A 21,348-nucleotide genomic window follows, 5' to 3' on the forward strand; every position below is an offset into this window, starting at 1 on the left:
TACTGAAGCCCTCACGCCTAGAGCCCGTGCTCTGTGGCGCGAGAGGCCACTGCAGTGGGAGGCCTGCGCAAGGCAGCGAGGAGTGGCCCCCCGGCTCGCTGCAACTAGAGAAAGCCCGCGCGCAGCAACGAAGACCCAACACAGCCATGAATGAATGAATGAATGAATGAATGAATAAGTATGTAAGTAAATAAATAAAAGAGTAAGAAGAGGGCCAAGTCCTGCAGGGGAGCCGCACTCTTAACCTCCTCATGCAGACTCAGCTACACTGAACTTTCTACATTTGAGCTCATAAAAAACACTTTTGGGAAACAACAAACAAAACCAAAGTGCCAGAAAGAAAAAGACGCACCAAGGATGAGGTCACTTGATGAAACGGGAACCTCAGACCTTGAACTTCGACTCACTTCTGCTTTCTGACAGCGAAGGGGGAAACTCTTCAGCACTGTAACGCAAATTTTCAATGGCACAGAGCATGCTCTCATGACTGTGGTCGCAGTAGCTGAGATTAACAGAATTTCCATGACTAACCCGTTGTGGTGCAAAGAAAATGTCCCAATTTTCATGGTAGTTTTGAAATGAATCAGGCTGAAACTTGATATGAGCTTTCTCGCCTGGCTAGGAATTTTTCCCCTTAATAAAAAATGGTTTTAATGCCCATAAGCCAATCCAAAACTCTGAACTGGCAAATGCCGGGTATTTTTTAAAAGTTAGTTTCATACGGATGAGAAGCCCTTGGCTCTTCTGACACTTGGAAGATGAACCCTCTGCAGACATACAGGGATAATTCATGTTGGACACAGAGTCGGCTTGGAAAGGCCTTTGACTCTTCATGGCACACAGTTGCCCATTTTCCATGAATTTAAGTCACAGCCTATTTAGTTCAATTAGAAAATGTGGGCCCATTTTCCATCAATGGGAGGGATGGTACCAGTGACCACAGGTGACCTAAAACACATCCACTGAAAACCCGGACGAGAAACAGTCAAAAGTCTGAGACGGGCCAGCTGTCACCAAAGGAACTGCTTGTGAGCTCCTAAATGGCTCTGTTTATTTATTGTAGCTCGCTGCCCTGGGCTTGAGAACGAGTCCTAGAATGGAAGTTTCCTACATTTGAAGCCTGGCATTGTCGCTCCCTCCCAATATCTCTGGAAACCACCTCAACTCCTGCATGTCTCTGTCAAGGATCCTTAAGTCTGCTGGAACTTCGTGCTTGGAACCACTGTAATGGATTTCTCAGTCCAAGTCCTGTACCACTCCACAGGCTGGCTACCACCAGAGAGAGATGTGTAAAGTGCAGATCTGAGTACGTCCCTTCACTGCTTCAAGTCCTTCCTGGGTGCCAACGAAATCCCAGTGCCTTAGCATGGCCAACACACCTCTGCCCCTTGGGTGACTTCCTCTTCTCCCCTCCCCCTCCTTTCCTCCCTTCCCCTGGAGACATCAAGGCTTGGCTTGGCAACTAAGACCTCTTCCAAGAATGCAGACTGCACCCTAAAACTGACCTGAGCACTCCCTAGACACTCACACCAATCTCTGCATTTAGCACCCTGAACTAACAGTCCTTGCCGACCTATCTGTCTCCCTTACCCGCCAGGGAAGAAGCCGCGGTTCTTATCTCTGTTTTTCCCAGGCCTAGCATCATACCTGGCTTGCAGTGAGTGTTCAAGAAATGATTATTGAATAAATGAACAAACAACCTTTCTGGGCTTCAGTTTTCCCACCAGAAAAAAAGGAGAGAGTTATCTGAGCTATCAGCTTTGCAGGGTTATTCTTTTGTAAATGAGAGATTATGTGAAAACCCTTTCAAATCACGCAGGTAGAATTTTGTTTTCAGACACCATTGATGCAGTTGTGGGATTTGGGAGCAGAGATTTAAGAGCAAGTCTAACTCTTAAAAAAAAATAACCCGTGAACAAAATTTTTCTTTTAAGATTTAAGATGAGAAAACCCTAAACCCACAGGGCCACAGGTACTTCCTCTACAATGAAGAAGCATCTCAAGGTAGTCTGGAAAGGAGAAAATCTCACCCTGCATGTAAATCCTTTGACTAGTGTGGAAAATCTGTGCAGACTACAAAGACGGGCCCATTATTAGGGGTCAGTGAACACCTGTGTTAGCTGAGTCACCAACTGAAAAATTCTCATTCGAGCAATGATTAGATTCTGCAGGAAAATATGCCCTCCAAAATGTGTATGGATACAGCAGATTTGCTGCTGTGTTTTCATTTATCAACCAGGTGTGAAGTTTTCAAGACACAAGCTGCTGGGAGTAAACAAGTTTGGGCTACCGTTCAGCCACCCAACTCCTCCACCCTTCACACGTGCGTGCTCATTCAATCCTCACAAAAACCCAGGCCGCGCAGGCCACTCTATGCCATAGAGGGAGAGATGGAAGCTCAGAGGTTAGACAACGTGAACAAGGCCACAATCAGAAAGTGGCAGGGCCCACACTCAGATTCACGCTGGTGGAATTCCTCCCACTACAGAGCACTGGACAGACAGCAGGAACATTTGACTTTCCTTCTTAGCCAACTGATAGTGATTCTGAGAACTGTTTCTACATCAAGAACAAGAAAAGATGCCAGGAAATGTAGAGTGTGTGTGTGTGTGTGTGTGTGTGTGTGTGTGTGTGTGTGTGTGTGTGTGTGTGTGTGAAGAAACCACTCTATGTTCTGATAACAAGCTGCCTTTGTTCTATTTTACTAAAATGTGTTTTTAAAAGGACCAAAAAGGGGGCTGGCTTCCTTAAAGAAATCTCTGGCAAGAAATGCAAGGTGTTAGGCAAGTAAAGGAGGAATGTTTGGCGATTCAGTACAAAGCAATTTTTACATGGAAACTTGTAGCTCAAGAATAAGAGAGGGAGATGGAGTTTATTTACTCATTCACTTAATCAAACATTTATTAAATATCTACTGTGTGCCAGGCATAGTGAAAGTTCTGAGAATAAAAGTACCATCACTTTATATCAGCACTATCCATTAAAACTTGCTGTGAAAGATCCTTTTTGACCCAATTCCTAGAGAAATGGAAATGAAAAAATAAATAAACAAATGGGACCTAATGAAACTTCAAAGCTTTTGCATAGCAAGGGAAGCCATAAACAAGACGAAAAGACAACCCTCAGAATGGGAGAAAATATTTGCAAATGAAGCAACTGACAAAGGATTAATCTCCAAAATTTACAAGCAACTCATGCAGCTCAATATCAAAAAAAAACAAACAACCCAATCCAAAAATGGGCAGAAGACCTAAACAGACATTACTCCAAAGAAGATATACAGATTGCCAGCAAACACATGAAAGGATGCTCAACATCACTAATCATTAGAGAAATGCAAATCAAAACTACAATGAGGTATCACCTCACACCAGTCAGAATGGCCATCATCAAAAAATCTACAAACAATAAATGCTGGAGAGGGTGTGGAGAAAAGGGAGCTCTCTTGCACTGTTGCTGGGAATGTAAACTGATACAGCCACTATGGAGACCAGTAGGGAGGTTCCTTAAAAAACTAAAAATAGAACTACCATATGACCCAGCAATCCCACTACTGGGCATATACCCTGAGAAAACCATAATTCAAAAAGAGTCAAGTACCACAGTGTTCATTGCAGGACTATTTACAATAGCCAGGACATGGAAACAACCTAAGTGTCCATCAACAGATGAATGGATAAAGAAGATGTGGCACATATATACAATGGAATATCACTCAGCCATAAAAAGAGATGGAATTGAGTTATTTGTAATGAGGTGGATGGACCTAGAGTCTGTCATACAGAGTGAAGTAAGTCAGAAAGAGAAAAACAAATACAGTATTCTAACACATATATATGGAATCTAAAAAAAAAAAAGGTTCTGAAGAAACTAGGGGCAGGACAGGAATAAAGACGCAGATGTAGAGAATGGACTTGAGGACACAGGGAGAGGGAAGGGTAAGTTGGGATGAAGTGAGAGAGTGGCATGGACATATATACACTACCAAATGTAAAACCAGTAGCTAGTGGGAAGCAGCCGCATAGCACAGGGAGATCAGCTCGGTGCTTTGTGACCGCCTAGAGGGGTGGGATAGGGAGGGTGGGAGGGAGACGCAAAAGGGAGGAGATATGGGGATATATGTGTATGCATAGCTGATTCACTTTGTTATACAGTGAAAACTAATACAACCTTGTAAAGCAATTATACTCCAATAAAGATGTTAAAAAAAAAACTTGCTGTGATGATGGAACCGGCTATATCTGTATTATTCAATATGGTACCACTGGCCCCATGTGGCTACTGAGCACACGGAATACAGCTAAGTGTGATGATTTCAATTAAATTAAATTTAAATAGCCACATGGGGCTAGTGGCAATGAAGATCTCTAACGTGATCCTACATCACACTATTTCTTCTCATATATGCGCAGTTGCTTCATTCAGTCCATATTTCCTAAGTGCGTCCTATGAGCCAGGCTCTGGGCTAGGCATGGAGGGGGATGCAGGAGTGAACAAAACAGCCATGGTCCCCGCCTCACAGAGTTCAGAGCCCCCTGAGAGGGACCAAATTTTACAGACATAATTACAAATTCTGCTAGCTACTATGAGAGACAGGTAAAAGATGAAATTAGCAATGATAGCATGGTGACCTAATTTAGATCAGCAGAAGGGGTCTGGGAAGGGGTTGGGGCGCACCTTACTGAAGTCTAGCGCTGAGAAGTGAAGTTTCACGTGCATCTATAGCAAACAGTGTTAAGGGGGGAAAAGTAACATTTCACTTTTGCATTCTTTTTTTTTCTTCTGATATTGGCTACTAATTTTTTTGACAACATCTTTATTGGAGTATAAAGGTTCTTCAGAACCTTTTTTTTTTTTAGATTCCATATATATGTGTTAGCGTATGGTATTTTTCTCTTTCTGACTTAACTTCACTCTGTATGACAGACTCTAGGTCCACCCACCTCACTACAATTAACTCAATTTCATTTCTTTCTATGGCTGAGTAATATTCCATTGTATATATGTGCCACATCTTCTTTATCCATTTGTCTGTCGATGGACACTTAGGTTGCTTCCATGTCCTGGCTATTGTAAATAGAGCTGCAATGAACATTGTGGTCCACGACTTTTTGAATTATGGTTTTCTCAGGGTATATGCCCAGTAGTCGGATTGCTGGATCATATGGTAATTCTATTTTTAGTTTTTTGAGGAACCTCCCTACTGTTCTCCATAGTGGCTGTATCAGTTTACGTTCCCACCAACAGTGCAAGAGGGCTCCCTTTTCTCCACACCCTGTCCAGCATTCACTGCTCGTAGATTTTTTGATGTTGGCCATTCTGACTGGTGTGAGGTGATACCTCATTGTAGTTTTGATTTGCATTTCTCTAATGATTAGTGATGTTGAGCATCCTTTCATAAACATTGCTCACCACAGGCCCAAATTTGCTATTGAAAATGATTTAGTAAATAAATAATGTATTTATTAGAAATCAGACTTACGCTGTCATTCACAGGAATGTAAATAGGCACAGCCTTTTTTAAATGCCGTTTAACCCACGGCAATGTTTGTGTACGCATAGAATGACATATTTATGAGGCCAGTGGTGTTCGAACTGTTTACCAGCGTACCTCCTAAAATAAATTTAAAAAACTATGTACTCCCCCCAACAGGTTAAGTTGACATCTAAAATTTTACACAAGTTTTAGTCACAAAGGATATAGTTTCTGCTATATTCTAAATATTGATATTTTAAAATATAGCTATTGCTGTCTTGAGTATATTCAATGTAAATTTGAATACCACAGCAATTTAATGACCGCCACCATCCACTTTTTTTTTTTTTTTTTTTTTGCTGTACGTGGGCCTCTCACCGTTGTGGCCTCTCCCGTTGCGGAGCACAGGCTACAGACGCGCAGGCTCAGCGGCCATGGCCCACGGGCCCAGCCGCTCCTCGGCATGCGGGATCCTCCCGGACCAGGGCACGAACCCATGTCCCCTGCATCGGCAGGCGGACTCTCAACCACTGCGCCACCAGGGAAGCCCCACCATCCACTTTTAAAAAATCATTAATAAGCTTTTCTCTAACAGTTGGAAATTCTGAATCATTCCTTTCCCTCTCTGAATTCATATTTCCATCATACTTCCACCACTGAATTTTATTCTAACGCAATGTTTTATGCTTTTGTTAACTTTGTCCATTGTTAATTTTTTCATCTTTTTCTGCTATAAGAACATGTATATAAATTGAGAATTATAACTTTTTCATTTCCTGAAATCGTAAGGCTCTAGGGTGTAAAAATTACTTTTTTCTGGATTGAGTTATCCTTACAATTATTATTACTATGCAAATGATCAAAACATATGTATACACATACTACTCATTTTGATAAGGAATTTAATAGCATAACAAAGTAGAATTTTATTGGGCTTCTCCCACAATCACTTCATTTTTATCTGTATGACTCTTATCACCAGAATGACACGGTTTGGTATCGATTCTATTCCTATTTTTCATTTTATAGATGTAAGTGCCAAGAAACTTTGTTAACACAAAAATAAGTAGATAGGAATGGAAAGAATTTTCTTATCACAATGTCACTTAATTCCGTGAAGTCCTTCCAAGTTACATACCAAAAATCAGACAGTGGTCTAGCATCATCAAGAACTATTTTTAACTATCTATCGATGGACAACTCAGTGGGTGCCTCCTTCAGTTTTGATGGAAGCAAATAATTAGAAACCAACGACTTGTAAAAGGAGTTTTTGTCCAGTCAACAGAGTCTTTCAGTTTCTCAAGTCTAACACCAATCTCAGAATTGTCTCTGAGTTTGCACCAGGGGTTTTTATACCCCTGGAGCGGGCAAGAGATTGGCTGTGCCATGTGAGGTGGGAAAGGGGAGTGAGAAGGGAAAAGCAGCATGGCACCGGGGCTCTCAGGAGATGAGTTTGAAGAAAGAGCACATAAGAAGATGAGGCACTGTCCGTGGCCTGAGAAGTCTCCATGGTCCCCCAAGGTGCATGTCATCCTATTTGCAGATCACTGTCCTAGGGTGGTCTTTGCAGCATTGCTCCTAGTGAATTGGTTACAGTAGAGTCATGCAATGGAATATCACGTAGCCTTTAAAAGTATAAGGTTGACCTACGTGACTTATATGGAAAGATGTCAAACATACATTATTTAGTACAAAAGAACAAGTGTGGACTAGAACTGTATTGTATTAACATGATCACATTTTAAAAACATCCAACCATCCATCCATCCATCCATCCAGTCACAGAAAGACTTCTAAAGGTGTGTACGACAAATTAACAGTGATTACCTCAGGGAGAGGCTGGGATACCTGGGGACTTTCACTGTCTAACGTCCTGAGTTCTTTCATTTTTTGAAAGTGAGCACCTTTTCCCTTTGTAATTGGGGGGTGGGGAGCAGCTCTTTAATATAAAAAGCCAACTGAGCAAATCATATGAAACGATATCCGATACAGCTGTCAAAATCTCAGCTGATTTATGTTATGTGTTCAAGAACTTTCCTATTTTCCAAGAACAGTAGTCACGGCAAGAATGTAGGTTGATACTTGGTTCTTCTCTCTATCTGAACTGCAGCTGTACCAACTGCAACTCAGAAAGCGCCTGTTTTGTCTCAGCCACGTCACACCATGTCTATATTTTACAACAATCCTCTGAGGTAGGTGGGCATTAGTAACTAACCCTGTCATAAAGAAGAGGAAAAAGGAGCTGAGACTCACTCAACCTGGACTGCGGAGCTACGAATTCAAATCTGAAGCCACCCGAAGCACTAGTATGCATTCACGACAAAGTTATCCCCAATGCATACATAAAGTGCCAAGAAAAAGAAGGTCAACATTGAGAGTCTCTCAGTAAGTCAAATGTGTTCAATTTTTAAATTGGAGATTATATCCTTTCTACAGGCGATGGCATTTGTTTTTTAAAATGTGCTTCGTTAGTAAAATAAAAACCAGCAGGCCCTCAAATTAGGCTTTTTGGGGGGGGGGATTGGGGGTAAGTGAGCCTGGGAAATTCCAAAGATCAGGCACCACCCCGGGAGAAAGGACTCCCGCCTGGGGAGGCGGAGAGTGCTACCACAGGGCATCGGGAAGCTAAAGAAAGATTCTCTGGCTTGAAATCAGGCCTCCCTGTTCACTGACACCTCATCTTAGCTTGTCACCACCAGATCCAGTTCCCTTCTAATGGGGCCCCCAACCTCACTCTGCAAGTGCTCAGCACTTTTCTCTTTTAATGAACCAAAGGCAGTGGGAAGCAGCGTGGGCTGAGGTTCCCAGACCATGCCCTAGCGAGAGTCCATGGCTACAAGGAGTCTGATAACTCAACTTTCCTCCTTAATAAAGGGGAGTTTGTCTACAACGCTTTTAGTATGACAAAGGGGTACTTGAGCATCGTTTTCTGGCAGGTTGTGTATCCCTCTGGATATTTACAAGTCAAAGAGAAGCCATAACAGGGCTCTGCCAATCCCTGAATCCACAGCCAGTGGGTGGAGGGGGCATCGCAGGCCAAGTAAATGCCACGTGCAACCTGAGAGCTGACTGTCACCTGTTCCCTTCTTGCTTCCACATTCATTCCCACCTCAGAGGCCTCAGTGGGGCCCACTGCGGATGTAACACGGGATACTACGTACGCCTCTTTGCTGTGTATAGACTACTTTGAATCCACTAGGTGTCCCTCTGCATTTGTATCCTTAAAGCTGAAAATGGTCTCAGAGTATAGCAAAAGCAGAGGTGTTTAAGCAGCTGGGCTGAACGAAGAATGCCACGGCCCTGACCACAGAGAGGGAGGCGACCGAAGTACCAGAGGAGGGCACACCACCCCTGCACACAGGTGAGCTTCTGGGGCTGGCCACAAGTCCACACAGCTAGTGGGCACTGCGACCCTCTCCAAGCCAAGAGCCATCTGAAGGACGCTTGCTGCACACCCAAATGCCCCCCCCCCCCCAATCTCACCAGTCACTCACTCTTGCTCAGGGCAGGCTGATGGCTGTGGGTGGCTTGGGCAGGACGACACTGTTCGCTCTCTGTGTTTTAGAATAATTCACACCCCCAGATACATCACTTCCAGGAGGTTATGCAACACTTACGATCGTCACCCCCACTTGGATCTGCTTAACCTCCACCTGTGTTTGTACAGTTGGCATGAAACTTTTCTCACTGGCACTTTGAATGTTTATTGTTTTTGTGCTTATCGGATGGGATGGGGTAAAAGTAGTTTGTGGAACCCATGAAAAGTAAGCATGAACCTCATCCATGCGACAGACTGCCAAAGGCCAGGATTGCCCTGCCGGGGGCCAAGCAGGCAGAGGTGAGCACCTCAGTTTTGGTCTGGACCGATGTTTCTAACTGTGTAGATGTGTCAGTGGAACCCTGACACAGCAGACTCTCGGAAGTGCTGAGAAGGACAAGGGCTTGCCATCAACCCATCTTCTCTAAGACGGTGAGGTGATTTGGAAACCAATGCCGGTGGCCAGATTGGCCTCATTTACTCAGCACAAACCTAGAATCTTAGGCGAGAGGTCGGGAACCAGGGGAAGGGGCACTGGACGGGGAGGTCCAGGCGGAGAACCTCTTCTGAGCCAAGGCTAAGTCCTGAAGGGCGGGGAGGAAACCAAAACCGGTCAGAGGGACTGACTAGGTTCAAGACCCAGCAATCACAAGCTCAACCTGTTTCACTTCCTTGGTATAAAGCGTTTGACCCTAAGCACAATCTCTTTTGCCTTCTATCACCACGCTTGAGAAATGCATAGTGCTTCTCAAATCATCCTGATACAAACTGAAGTTTGGTCATGACTGGTGTCCCTGAATAGGAGCCAGAGCCCCACACATGCACACCCCACAGCCTCATGTGCAGAGTCGATGGTGACATAGCAGGGACCACATCTTCCTCTCCTCTGCACGGGTAATGCCAGCCACCTTCCTGATCCCAAAGACCATGTCTGAAGGTCACTGGTAAAGGGACACTGTCTGTAACAGTGAGCTGTGGCTCTCAAATGAAAGCTCTCACGTCAGAGCAACTAACCCCAAGAGAGCCGAGAGGTGCGGCTTGTTCACACACATGCTCAGCCAGCAGCCCTTCTGGAACACTCCAAATGTCACCCATGGTGTTCTTTAAGACAGGCAGGACACAGTATATGTTGTCCTATTAAACCCGAGAAATTGCTCAATGACCTGAAATGCTACAAGGCCCAATAACTGGCTCTCTAGTTCCAAAAGGGGAAAGTTAAAATATAAAAATGGGGACAGAAAAACCAACAGCCCAAAGCCTGGGATCTAACTCTTCCCCGAAATCTGTCCAAGAAATCCCAAGAAATGGTTTCTTATGGCATAAGGCAGAAATTTCAAATAAGTTAAAATGTTAATCACTTGTTTATAGAGGTTTGGTGTCATATTGACAAAAATTTTGTTACTGGTCACTATTAAATTGCTTTATACTATATACAGGCTTAAGCTTTACCACACAGATTTCTAATTTAGCACTGATTAAATTTCATGTTTGTTGTTGTCCTTTCATTTAACATCCACTTAAACACTGGGTATTAAATCTTGGCAGAGTATCTAATCCCAAACATAACACCCTTTCTGTATGAAAACCAGATGCAAATTATATCATTTTTTTCTAGGGCAAGGAGAAAGAGGATGAGCGTTCTCTCAAAGGTCGTGGCAACTTCCTTGGTCCGTGCTTAGGTGAATAACTTAAATATATTTACTTTTTTGTATATAAACTCACAAGTTTCCAAGAGCTCTGAAACCATTTTCACACTCCGTTTTATAGAGATTCTCAGGAAATTAGATGGGCCATCCCAGGACCATAAGGCTGCACTCAACTGAGGGGACACTGTCCCTATCCCAGCTGTTCCTAACTCACCACTGGATTCTTGGCACTGACTGGGCTTTCTCAACTTCGGTGCTATTGACAGTGGCATCGGATCAGTCTTTGCTGCAGGGGCTGCCCTGTGTACTGTAAAATGTTTAACAGCATTTCTGGTCTCCACCCACTAGATGTCAGTAGCATCCCCACTCCCACCTCCACCCCCAATTTGGGACAATCAAAAATGTCTCCAGGCATTGCCAAATGTCCCCTGGGGAGACTGGTTGAGAACCACTGATATAGACCAACCTCATATACTGGAAAATTTGGGCTCCACGGGTCAGGGGGAACTAGGTTCAAATCCAACTCTGTGATTTACCAGTTGGTTAACCTTGCCCAAATTACCTGACTTTCTTCATTCCCTGTCCAGTCCCTGTAAAACAAGAGACATTACACCTCCCTCACAGGGATGGTGATGATGAGAAATATATAAAATATACCAAACGTCTAGTAGGCACCCAGTGACTATTAGTTCCTTCTTTCCTTTTGCTTGCTCGCTCCCACTGCTATGATTTCACCACTATAACCTCAGGACAACAGTAGAGGGAGATGAAGAGAGAGAGCGTATGCTCTTCATTGCACTGGAGGAATGATTCTAACACTAGGACGGAATACCCACAGTTATGTTACTCAGAAGAAACTATCACAAATTGTACCTCAAAGAGGAATCAAAGATTATAAAGGCCTGTTCTACCCCCAAATATTCTTAGAAAAGCACTCCTAAGTCTTCCAAACGCTTTGTGATTATTCTATCACCACAGCTGTGACGATACGTATCAATGCCCAGGTGGACCCCAATTTAAGAAAACTGTGTAAAACAATACACTTATTTAACACCTCGAAGGAACTTACTCGTATTACAAAATGATTCCACTACAAGCTTTTAGAGAGCTTCCTTAACACACCTAAAACATAATCCTATTTATAAAAGGTTGGTTTATAGACAACTCAGAAACACTAACACAGTGGCTATTAAATAGATATACAAAGCTGTTTTATAAAGTGAGGCCTCAAAGTGAATGCTCAGAAAATTTCAGTTAGCTCTCTTTTCTTTTCAGTAGCTTTACTGAAGTATAATTTAGATACCATAAAGTTCATCCATTTTAAGAGTACAACTTAATAATTTTTAGTATTTACAGAGCGTGCAACCATCAGCACAGCCCAGCTTCAGAAGCTCTCCAGCACCCCAGCCACAAGCAATTAGCTCTTAATAGCATTCCCAGGGCACAGGCAGGGAAGTGCTTTTACATTTCCTGGTCTGAATGAACCACAGGCCGAGGCATCGGTGAGAGATCCGAGAACAAGCTGAAGTTTGCCTTCAAAGCTTCCAAACCAGTTCCACATCCTAAGACCATAGACTGTAAAGCTGGTAATACTTGGCCCCAAACTGACTGGCATGTGAAGTGTGGGTCTGTGGGGTCAGTTGAAAAGATAGAGGGGAAATCAGCTTCCTCAAGTGAACAGGGGTGGTGTCCATGTAAAGAGACGGAAGTGGGAAAGGTATGATGAGATTTGAATAGAATGGAAAACAAGAGTCAAAACAAAGAAGGCAAGCAACTTAGGAGGAATGAGAAGGGCTTTTTTTTGAAGTCAATTAGTTGAAACTAGATGGCTCAGTTCCCAGGCTGCTTCGCACCTGGAGGCCTGTTGCTACGTGCTTTAGTGTGAAAGGAACAGAAAATCTCCGTAGCATTGAAGTGTAACAGTAAATCCCACCATGCCATGGGAACTACAATATGCACATAATAAAAGTAAATGTTACGGCACTTGACTCTGCGGCCTCTAATCTCCCATTCAATCGGAACAGAGGTTCTTCCGTCAGCAAGAGAAAACCAGACAATTTAATTTTCATTTCTATTCATGTGCAGGCCTGTGTTGGAGCTCACCCATGCTTCCTATTATGTTACTTGAAATATGGCCGCATAGTTTGATACAAACAGTATCTCAAACTGACATCAACAAGTTAGCTTTGGACCAACTGATTTCATTCTAAATTATCTCGGGCTGACAGATGCTGGTAGCTGCCCACACGAGATCTGAAAAAGCCATGCTCCCTAATTTAATATGATAATAATTTAAAATTATAGCTTTATTAAGAGGAAACACAGATTTATTTATAGCTAACAACGATGATTTCCAATGGCTTTCAAGGCTGTATTCTGTTATTCGCAGCGGCCCGCATTTGGACAGCTTCAATTGTCTGAAACACTAACAAGACATTCTGGTACAAATAATTTCCTTCTTGATTCAAAACAATGAACAAATGCTACAAAAGCAGATATACAAAAGCAGCCCTGAAGAGAGCCAGCCCCTTGGCAATGTCCTAATCTTGACCGACCCATCTGCAAAGAACATTTCTGCATCTGGACCTAAGACACTTTGCTTAAAATCCTCTCCTCCGTTGGCCCCTGTGATGTTGCAAGAGCCCACTTTTCCCTTAGATGAGGGCTTTGCACAAGGTTTAGTCTTCAGTTCTAGGTCCTTCTTTCTCTTTTTTCATGGTAAGGATTTTATTTATCTTCTTGACTTTATCTCTTTTAAGCAAACAACAACGTTAATAATAAGCACCTCTGTCTTTTGGCAGCTCATCAACAGATTTTACGTAATTCTGGAAGGCAAGGTGAGGAAGCTTAGAGAGACGTTAGAACTCTTTATAGAGAACGAAGCTGAAGCTCAGAGAGCTGGTGTAAGTTACAGAAGGTCACCCAGCCAGGAAGCAGCAGAATCAACAGCACTCAAACCCAGGTCTGCAGACGCCAAGCTCTGCCCGCCGCTCTGGCCTCAGGCTCCACCTTCAAGTCCTCGTCCAGCACTGACATGGGACATCCACCCAAATCTCAGTGTCAACATGCGTAAATTCATCACGTTTCCCCCCAAACCAGTTCCTCCTCCGGATATGCTTATTTCTACCCAAGTCATTTCCCCCCACCAATCAGTCACCCAACCCTAAAACCTCAGAGCTAACAAATCATTCTCTCCTCCTCCCAAATCCCATCTGTTCCCGAGGACCAGCGCTCATTCTCTCGCATTGCTGCTTGCGCAGCTACCCCTTGTTTCACAAGCCTCTTCTGAGCAGCTCCACTCTGGCTCCCTCTCACTACCTCTCAGGCGAACTATCAAATAACCTGGCTCCCTGTCACCCACCTTCCCTTCATCTGATTGGTCCCACAAAGCTCCATCGCTTATTATCTGAATTTTTAGACCCGATCATGTCACTTCAGTGTCAACCATCAAGAGCTCCCACTGCCTGCAGAAAAAATTACAAATCCATCCCTCTCAAACTCAATCCAGCCCCGACTTCCATTTCCGGGTCAGCACCACCCCTCCACGTCAGCGCAAGCTCTCTGCCGCAGCCAGGCCAACCTATGCTCAGGTATCAGCCCTCTCCCTGTGATTTCCCTGCCTCTGCCTCTACCGAAGCGAATCCAACTTCCAGATCCAGGTAAGTCTGTCCCCCTTCAGGGAGCCTACCCTGACATCCTAGGCACCAAGGAGCAGCCCCAACTCTGATCAGTCTTACTTTCTACCACTCCGTCAGCATTTAGACAGACCGTCAGTGTTACACTTTCCATTTGCCGTCTTAGGGGCCGCAACAGACCCAAAGCCCCTGGAAAGCAGGGCCTGTGTATGAGTAGTATAACCTTGCACTTGAGCAGTAGGTACTCAAGGATTTAGTGCTTGCTTACAAGGCTGCCAAGCATCACTTCTGGCAATGCAAATAATACATACACTAAATTATTAGCTTCAGGAATTATAGTCTCCTGGGATTAATGTCTTCTTGGCAAAATGAGAGTGAGCCACACCTCAGCATCTCTTTCTGGGCGCCCAGATACATACACAGTACGAAGAGCTTCCATAGGCTAACCCTCCCCCATCAACGTCCCCAACGTTTCCCAACCAGCTTGTCAGTGTTTTCGTGACAGCCACCTCAGCCATCTCCAGACCCAAAGAAAACAAGGCTCAGAGGCCAACGCTCTTGACAAGCAAGGCACGGCCCTGTGCGTCCTGGCGGCGGGTGATACCTCCCTTCCTGTGGCGGGCCCCGTGTGACCCTCACTGTCACTTCGCCAACGGGCCAGCCTGCCATAAAATGGGGCCCAAATGTTGAACCACAGCAGTAAAACCAGAACTTAATCAGGCTCATTCTGGTGCTTCCTTCTCATTCACGGCCAACCGCTGCTCTGCTCTCCTCTGCCCTTTAACCAAGTCCAAAGCTACAGCAGGCTAGTGTTTCTATTATTGCATCAGCCCAAGCCGTCAGAAGCTCCTGGTCACGCTTCTTGACTGCGCTTCTCAAAGGCTAAGCGAGGATGTAAAACAGTTTCTGGAACCAGGGCAAACACTTTTGGTATTTACGGTCATGACATATCCTACTCCCAAGCTGTCATAAGATCAGACCAGACACTGCAGGTCAGCAGTTGCAAAGATGCAACTCTATTAGCAGGTTCAGAAGAAAACTGCACCCAAGAAAGAGTAACCCCAGGTGATGAGAATGCTCATGTTGGGCGCCCTAGTGAGCATTCTCTTACAAGGCCTGCCAGCTGTCGGACGTTTGTTTCTAAATTGAGCGGCCAATGCAAATCATGCTGGAACCTTCCATGACAAATCAATCCTTGATAGTGGCTGCCAGAGGTTAGGGAAGAGGAGTGGGGAGGGACGTGTGGTTAGTGGTTATAAAACGGCAACATGATGGATCCTAGCAGTGAGGGAAATGTTCTGTATCTTGACTGTGGTGGTGGATACACAACCCTACACGTGACCAAACTGCAGAGAACTAAATACACATAAGTACCACTACAACTGAGGAGTCTGGTGGGGTGTATCAATGTCAATATCCTGCTTGTGACCTTGCACTATAGTTCATAAGATGCTACTGCTGGAAGAAACCGGGCAAACGGTATGTGATTCTCTCTGCACTGTTTCTTACAACTGCATGTGAATCTCTAATTATTTCAAAATAAAAAAATGTAACTTATGAAAGGCCAAGTCCAAAATGTATCCCTCTCTGTCATGTAGAATATGAGAGTGCTAACTTCTGACCATGACAGGTACAAACAAAAGATGTAAAGCTGAAAGAAATGTGGTCCCTGAATCTGGATTTCTTAAAAGGGCTGTCACCCCGTCACACCAACAGAGGCCTCAACCAGCACGCACTTGACCGCACTCCACCCACGCACATCCCCCCAAAGCCCTCTGCCTGTTTACCCACGGACTCGAGCTACCTTCCCATCTGTCACATGGTGGTATCTTGACCTCAGGAAAACTCACTCACGTTCTGAACTAAGTGGCAATTACCGCATCAAAGCTCATTTTTAACTCAAAGTCAAAACACTTAGTGCTGTGTCTACAGTGAATTCCGCCATGCTGCATGTCCACCCATTCACCTTTTTAGACTAAATACATAAATTGCTGGAAAATATGAATATAAAGTGCTAATCCCCACTTCTCCAAAAGGTCTGTTCATCATTTCTTTTTTTTTTTTTTTTTGCGGTATGGGGGCCTCTCACTGCTGTGGCCTCTCCCGTTGCGGAGCACAGGCTCCGGACGCGCAGGCTCAGCGGCCACGGCTCCCGGGCCCAGCCGCTCCGCGGCATGTGGGATCTTCCCGGACCGGGGCACGAACCCGTGTCCCCTGCATCGGCAGGCGGACTCTCAACCACTGTGCCACCAGGGAAGCCCCAACATTTCTTTTCATTAGACCTTGCGAGGAATTTTTCCTAAGGCCGGGGAGAGTAAAAATCCCAGGCGTTCTGTTTTAACGTGGAAACCACCATTACTTCCCATCTTTACGAGACTGCAATATCTAAAACCAACTGAGGGTTGTTAGCCTTGCATTTAAATGGTTGTGTTCGTTCTCATCAGGCTGGTGGAAGGGGCAAATCAAGCTCTGTGGTTCTTTTAAAGTTTTGCAAAGAGAAGCGAGAATGCTCTCCTTACTCACCGATGTCATTGCTGCGGTCCGAGAGGTCCTTGTCCAGGATGCCGGAGATCGAACTGCCCGCCAAGTCGATCTTTGGACCGTCACCCCTACATTAAAGACACAAGTCCGGGCATTTAATAATTGGCGTGTGTCCTTGTCATTTCGTCAGCTTTCTCGCTGCACACAAGTTAAGGAGTACGCTGCATGGGGGATGGGTCACACTGTCGCCTCTGGGGCTGACCAGCGGGGGCTGACAAGCTGTCCAGCCACATGGGCCGTGGTGCAAACCGGCCGACAGACTGGAGGCCCTCCCCTCCCACACACATTTTCAGAGACGGCTATTTTAATAACGACTGTTCAGCAATGCACCTTCAACCACAAACCCTCCTGTTGGTCCACAGGGTGCGACGTAGGGCCCGCTCCTGCCCCATGGCCAAATAAGCACCAGCAAACGATACCCAGGAGCTTCCCTTTTAAGGAGCCAGGAATTTAGCCAATGTTGCTTGTCAAAGGTCGGCTACTTTTAACCTTGAGAAAAAGGGTTTCTGGCCTGGAGCGGAGGCACCACCCAGGCTGTTGACAGGCACAAGGTGTCAAGTTGAGATCTGGCAGCCTGAAAGCTGGCGCTGGGGCATGGGCCTGTAAAATCAGACAGCTGTTGGGTGGGTGGCCCTGTGCCCATCAGGACACGAGAGACTTCCCTCTCTATCTGGGCTAGGAGCAGCCCTTTGGGATGATGGGGACAGGCCTCCAACACGATGAGAGAAGCAGCCACTCATGCATGGGCAGAAGGTTCCTCCAAATCCCTCCAAACGGGCAGCTCTGGGGACCCTTTCAGGCGGATGAGCCCTGAACAAGATTATCCAAGGTCTGTGATGGCAAGTGAAATAGGAAAAGATCCTTGCCCTTAAAATGAGAGGTTCTTGTCCACGAAATGAGAGGGAGAAGCCAAGTAGTTGTTCCCGGGAAAGCAACAGAAATAGTCCATCTCACAGCCCCCCGTGCTCACCAGGCAGCCGAACTACACAACGAGTAACAGATTTATTCCAGGTGCGTATTGTCAAATACCCACCATGCTGGGGGTGATGAGTGGGCCAAGCCAGGTCGTACCTACTCCGGAGGGTCTCGTGGTCTAAATGGGAGACAGACAGCCCCGGGCCCACATGGCACAGGCTGGGTAACATATAGGCACATCCAGGTCTTAAGGGAATCAAGAACTGGGTCAAGACAGAGATCTGCGGGGCGCACTGGGAGCACACAGAGGAGGCGGCATCACAGTTGGGCCTTGGAGGAAAAGGGACAGAGGACGTATCAGTAAGAGGCATGACGGAGCAAGGACCCAAGGGTAGCTGGGAGTGCCCAGTGTGGCCGGGCTAAAGTGTGAGATCCTCAGAGAGCAGTGAGAGGAGAAAGGTTGGCAAAGGTCAGACGGTGCTGGGCTGAGTCCCTCGGGGTTTAGTTTGTCCTGGAGGCAATGGGGACAGAGGAAAGCAGAAGCTGGCGACCTGTAAACCTGGAGGTAAGGGGCAGACTTCTGGATTCCCCACCCAAGAAGGGGTGATGGGGGTGGCATTCAGCGAGACATGCGTATCCTTGTGACAGTGGAGAAGGCCCAGTAGACAGAGGTCAGCTTCCCTCAGCTCCCAAGTGAACAAGACTGGCTCTTAACCTCAAGCACCCTCGGCCAGAAGACAAGCAGAGGTGAGAACTCCAGGGAACCAGGGCTGGGCCCAATGGCTTCGTCTCCACCAAGAGAAAGTACGGCTCTAAGACTGTGCATGTGCCTTAGGAGACTGCCTCACCTCAACCTCCCAAGGCTGTGGGACCCCCGGGCCAAATTTCTGTAGCAGACCCCCTCTCCACCCCACCGGCTACCGAAGCTCAGGCCCCACGGGGCACACTCCCTTGGACAGACAGCGAGCCAACAGGAATGGCAGGATTAAGGATGTTTATTTCAAAACTTTATTGGCAGGGCCCGAGCATCTGCTAATTTGAATGTAAACTTCTGAATGAAATGTTTTAGAAATGTGGTACTATTAGTAAGAAAGCATTTTCTTTTTTTTTTTTTTTATTCTTTAAATTTTTGGCTGCACTGGGTCTTCGTTGCTGCATGCGGGCTTTCTCTAATTGCGGCGAGCGGGGGCTACTCTTCGTTGCGATGTGAGGGCTTCTCTCATTGTGGAGCACGGGCTCTAGGCATGTGGGCTTCAGTAGTTGTGGCTCGTGGGCTCAGTAGTTGTGGCTCGCGGGCTCCAGAGCGCAGGCTCAGTAGTTGTGCCGCACGGGCTTAGTTGCTCCGCGGCATGTGGGATCATCCCGGACCAGGGCTCGAACCCGTGTCCCCTGCATTGCCAGGCAGATTCTTAACCACTGTGTCACCAGGGAAGCCCAGCATTTTCATTTTTAAAAGTTCTTGAGGGCTCTTAATCTTATTACTTGGTATCTACAGAGCCTGAAAGATTTGGTGCTGTCATCTTCCCAACTCACAGACCGAACTCAAGTTATACTCACAGCCAGACAGCTCTGTCCTTTTGGAAACACATCAAGGATTAAAATTTACGAAAACACATGTTCTGTCCAGGGAGAGAGGTCACTCAGGCAAGGAAAGTCCAGTTAATTCCACTGACCTTTTTTTTTGGCCAAAGGTGAGGATGGTTGGAGGTGACGCCCTAGTGGGCAGCTGGGGAGAACGTCATGGGGGCAGGGGTTGGAGGCGTGGATGGGGAGATTTGCATGTCAGTGAACCATGTGTATCTCAGAACAACTCGGCTGCTTCTGAACATGTGGCTTATTCGTGCATTTTAGTAACTGTGGATCTTGGAGCTACCATTTCCCTCTTTGGTTTGATACCTGGAAGCTTCTAGTCCAATGTGAGCCTCTCTCTCGAGGGGGGCCGTAGAGAACTCTATGCCCATTGTGGTGCTTATCCGATCTTGGGCTGTATTACTTTTCTGCCCTTATTTCCCCTTTACTGTCACTCTTAACTATTTTATTCTTTTATATGCATTTTTGAAAGTTACCTCCAAGCCCTTGGGGAACAGGGCAGGGTAAAAAGAAGTAATTTTTAAGAACAGGGTGTATATCAATAGCATTTAAAACGTTCATCGGGTCTTCGCTAAAGAGATAGTCTGAAATACCCAACTGGGTTTTGCGGATCAAGATGTTTATCACAGCATTATTTGTAATAAAGAAAAACTGAAAACAACTGGAGTCTCTCATAAATAGGGGAACAGTTGAATAACCTATGATACATGATGGACTTTTATACAGCCATTAAAATGATACATATAAACAGTTAATGACAACAGGGACAGATGCTTATGTTACAATGTCAAGGCGACAAATACAAGTTAAAAATGACATACACCTCACTGCACATGCACCCACATGCCCTTCTGATATATTAGGAAGAGGGGTTTTTTTTTTAGGCTAGAAGAACATGTTTTTATAGTGGTTATTCCTGGGGAGTCTGATGGGTGATTTCTAGCACCAGCCCAGCACCTGGTACACGTCAGGAGCTCAAAAATACTTGTAGAATTAATGAACATTTGCCTTTTTTTCTGAAATGGGAATGCATTATGTATTTATAATAACTGCATTATTCCCTAAAGACATAAAGTTGTATGACATTCAGTATGATCACACCTATGTAAAATCAATGAAAAACAAACCAAAATATACATAGGAAAAAGATGGGCAAGAAACAGCCCAATATGTTAATAGCAGTTGTCTCTGGGATAAGCCTATAGGTAAATTTTTCATTCCTTTTAAAGTTCACTCTTTTTTAAAAAAACTTCACTTTTTTTTTTTTTTTTTTTTGGCTGTACGCGGGCCTCTCACCGTTGTGGCCTCTCCCGTTGCGGAGCACAGGCTCCGGACGCGCAGGCTCAGCGGCCATGGCTCACGGGCCCAGCCGCTCCGCGGCATGTGGGATCTTCCCGGACCGAGGCACAAACCCGTGTCCCCTGCATCGGCAGGCGGACTCTCAACCACTGTGCCACCAGGGAAGCCCTAAAAACTTCACTTTTTTTTTTTTTTTTTTTTTGCAGTACGCGGGCCTCTCACTGTTGTGGCCTCTCCCGTTGCGGAGCACAGGCTCCAGACGCGCAGGCTCAGCGGCCATGGCTCACGGGCCCAGCCGCTCCGCGGCATGTGGGATCTTCCCGGACCGGGGCACGAACCCGTGTCCCATGCATCGGCAGGCGGACTCTCAACCACTGCGCCACCAGGGAAGCCCAAAACTTCACTTTTAATAACAGAGATTTGTACAATTCAGGCAGCTTATGTTCGCTCTCCTTTCTCCCCAACAGTATCATCCAGGTAAAAGATGAGATTGCCTGGCCCCTACCTACAAACTCTCCTTTAAGGATCTCCCCCACCACAGGTGCCTCTGTGATCCCCTGTGACCACACCTGGAACTCACCTGGGAACCATTTGGGGGGGGTGGAGTTACAAATCCTACACTGAGAGGTCCAGGTCATGAGGGATCCCCCCACCCGAAGAAATAGGAAACAGCAGCTGTGAGTGACTGCTCCCCAGATTCTGAAGCGC

At 45.7% G+C, this 21,348-nt stretch overlaps 1 protein-coding gene across 7 annotated transcripts in view; it reads right to left on the reverse strand.

The window, feature by feature from the left end:
* The window catches only part of SH3KBP1 (SH3 domain containing kinase binding protein 1), a gene marked incomplete at its 3' end in the record, with an annotated part of 345,340 nt that overhangs the window by 18,384 nt on the left and 305,608 nt on the right, over nucleotides 1–21,348 (reverse strand). For all 7 annotated transcript variants that reach the window (XM_079910179.1, XM_079910173.1, XM_079910175.1 and 4 more), the window contains one exon: nucleotides 16,819–16,904. In XM_079910179.1, the coding sequence (XP_079766305.1) occupies nucleotides 16,819–16,904 (86 nt within the window). The remainder of the gene's footprint in view (nucleotides 1–16,818; nucleotides 16,905–21,348) is intronic.

The sequence above is a fragment of the Stenella coeruleoalba genome (genome assembly GCF_951394435.1).
Source record: "Stenella coeruleoalba genome assembly, chromosome: X".
NCBI lineage: Eukaryota > Metazoa > Chordata > Mammalia > Artiodactyla > Delphinidae > Stenella > Stenella coeruleoalba.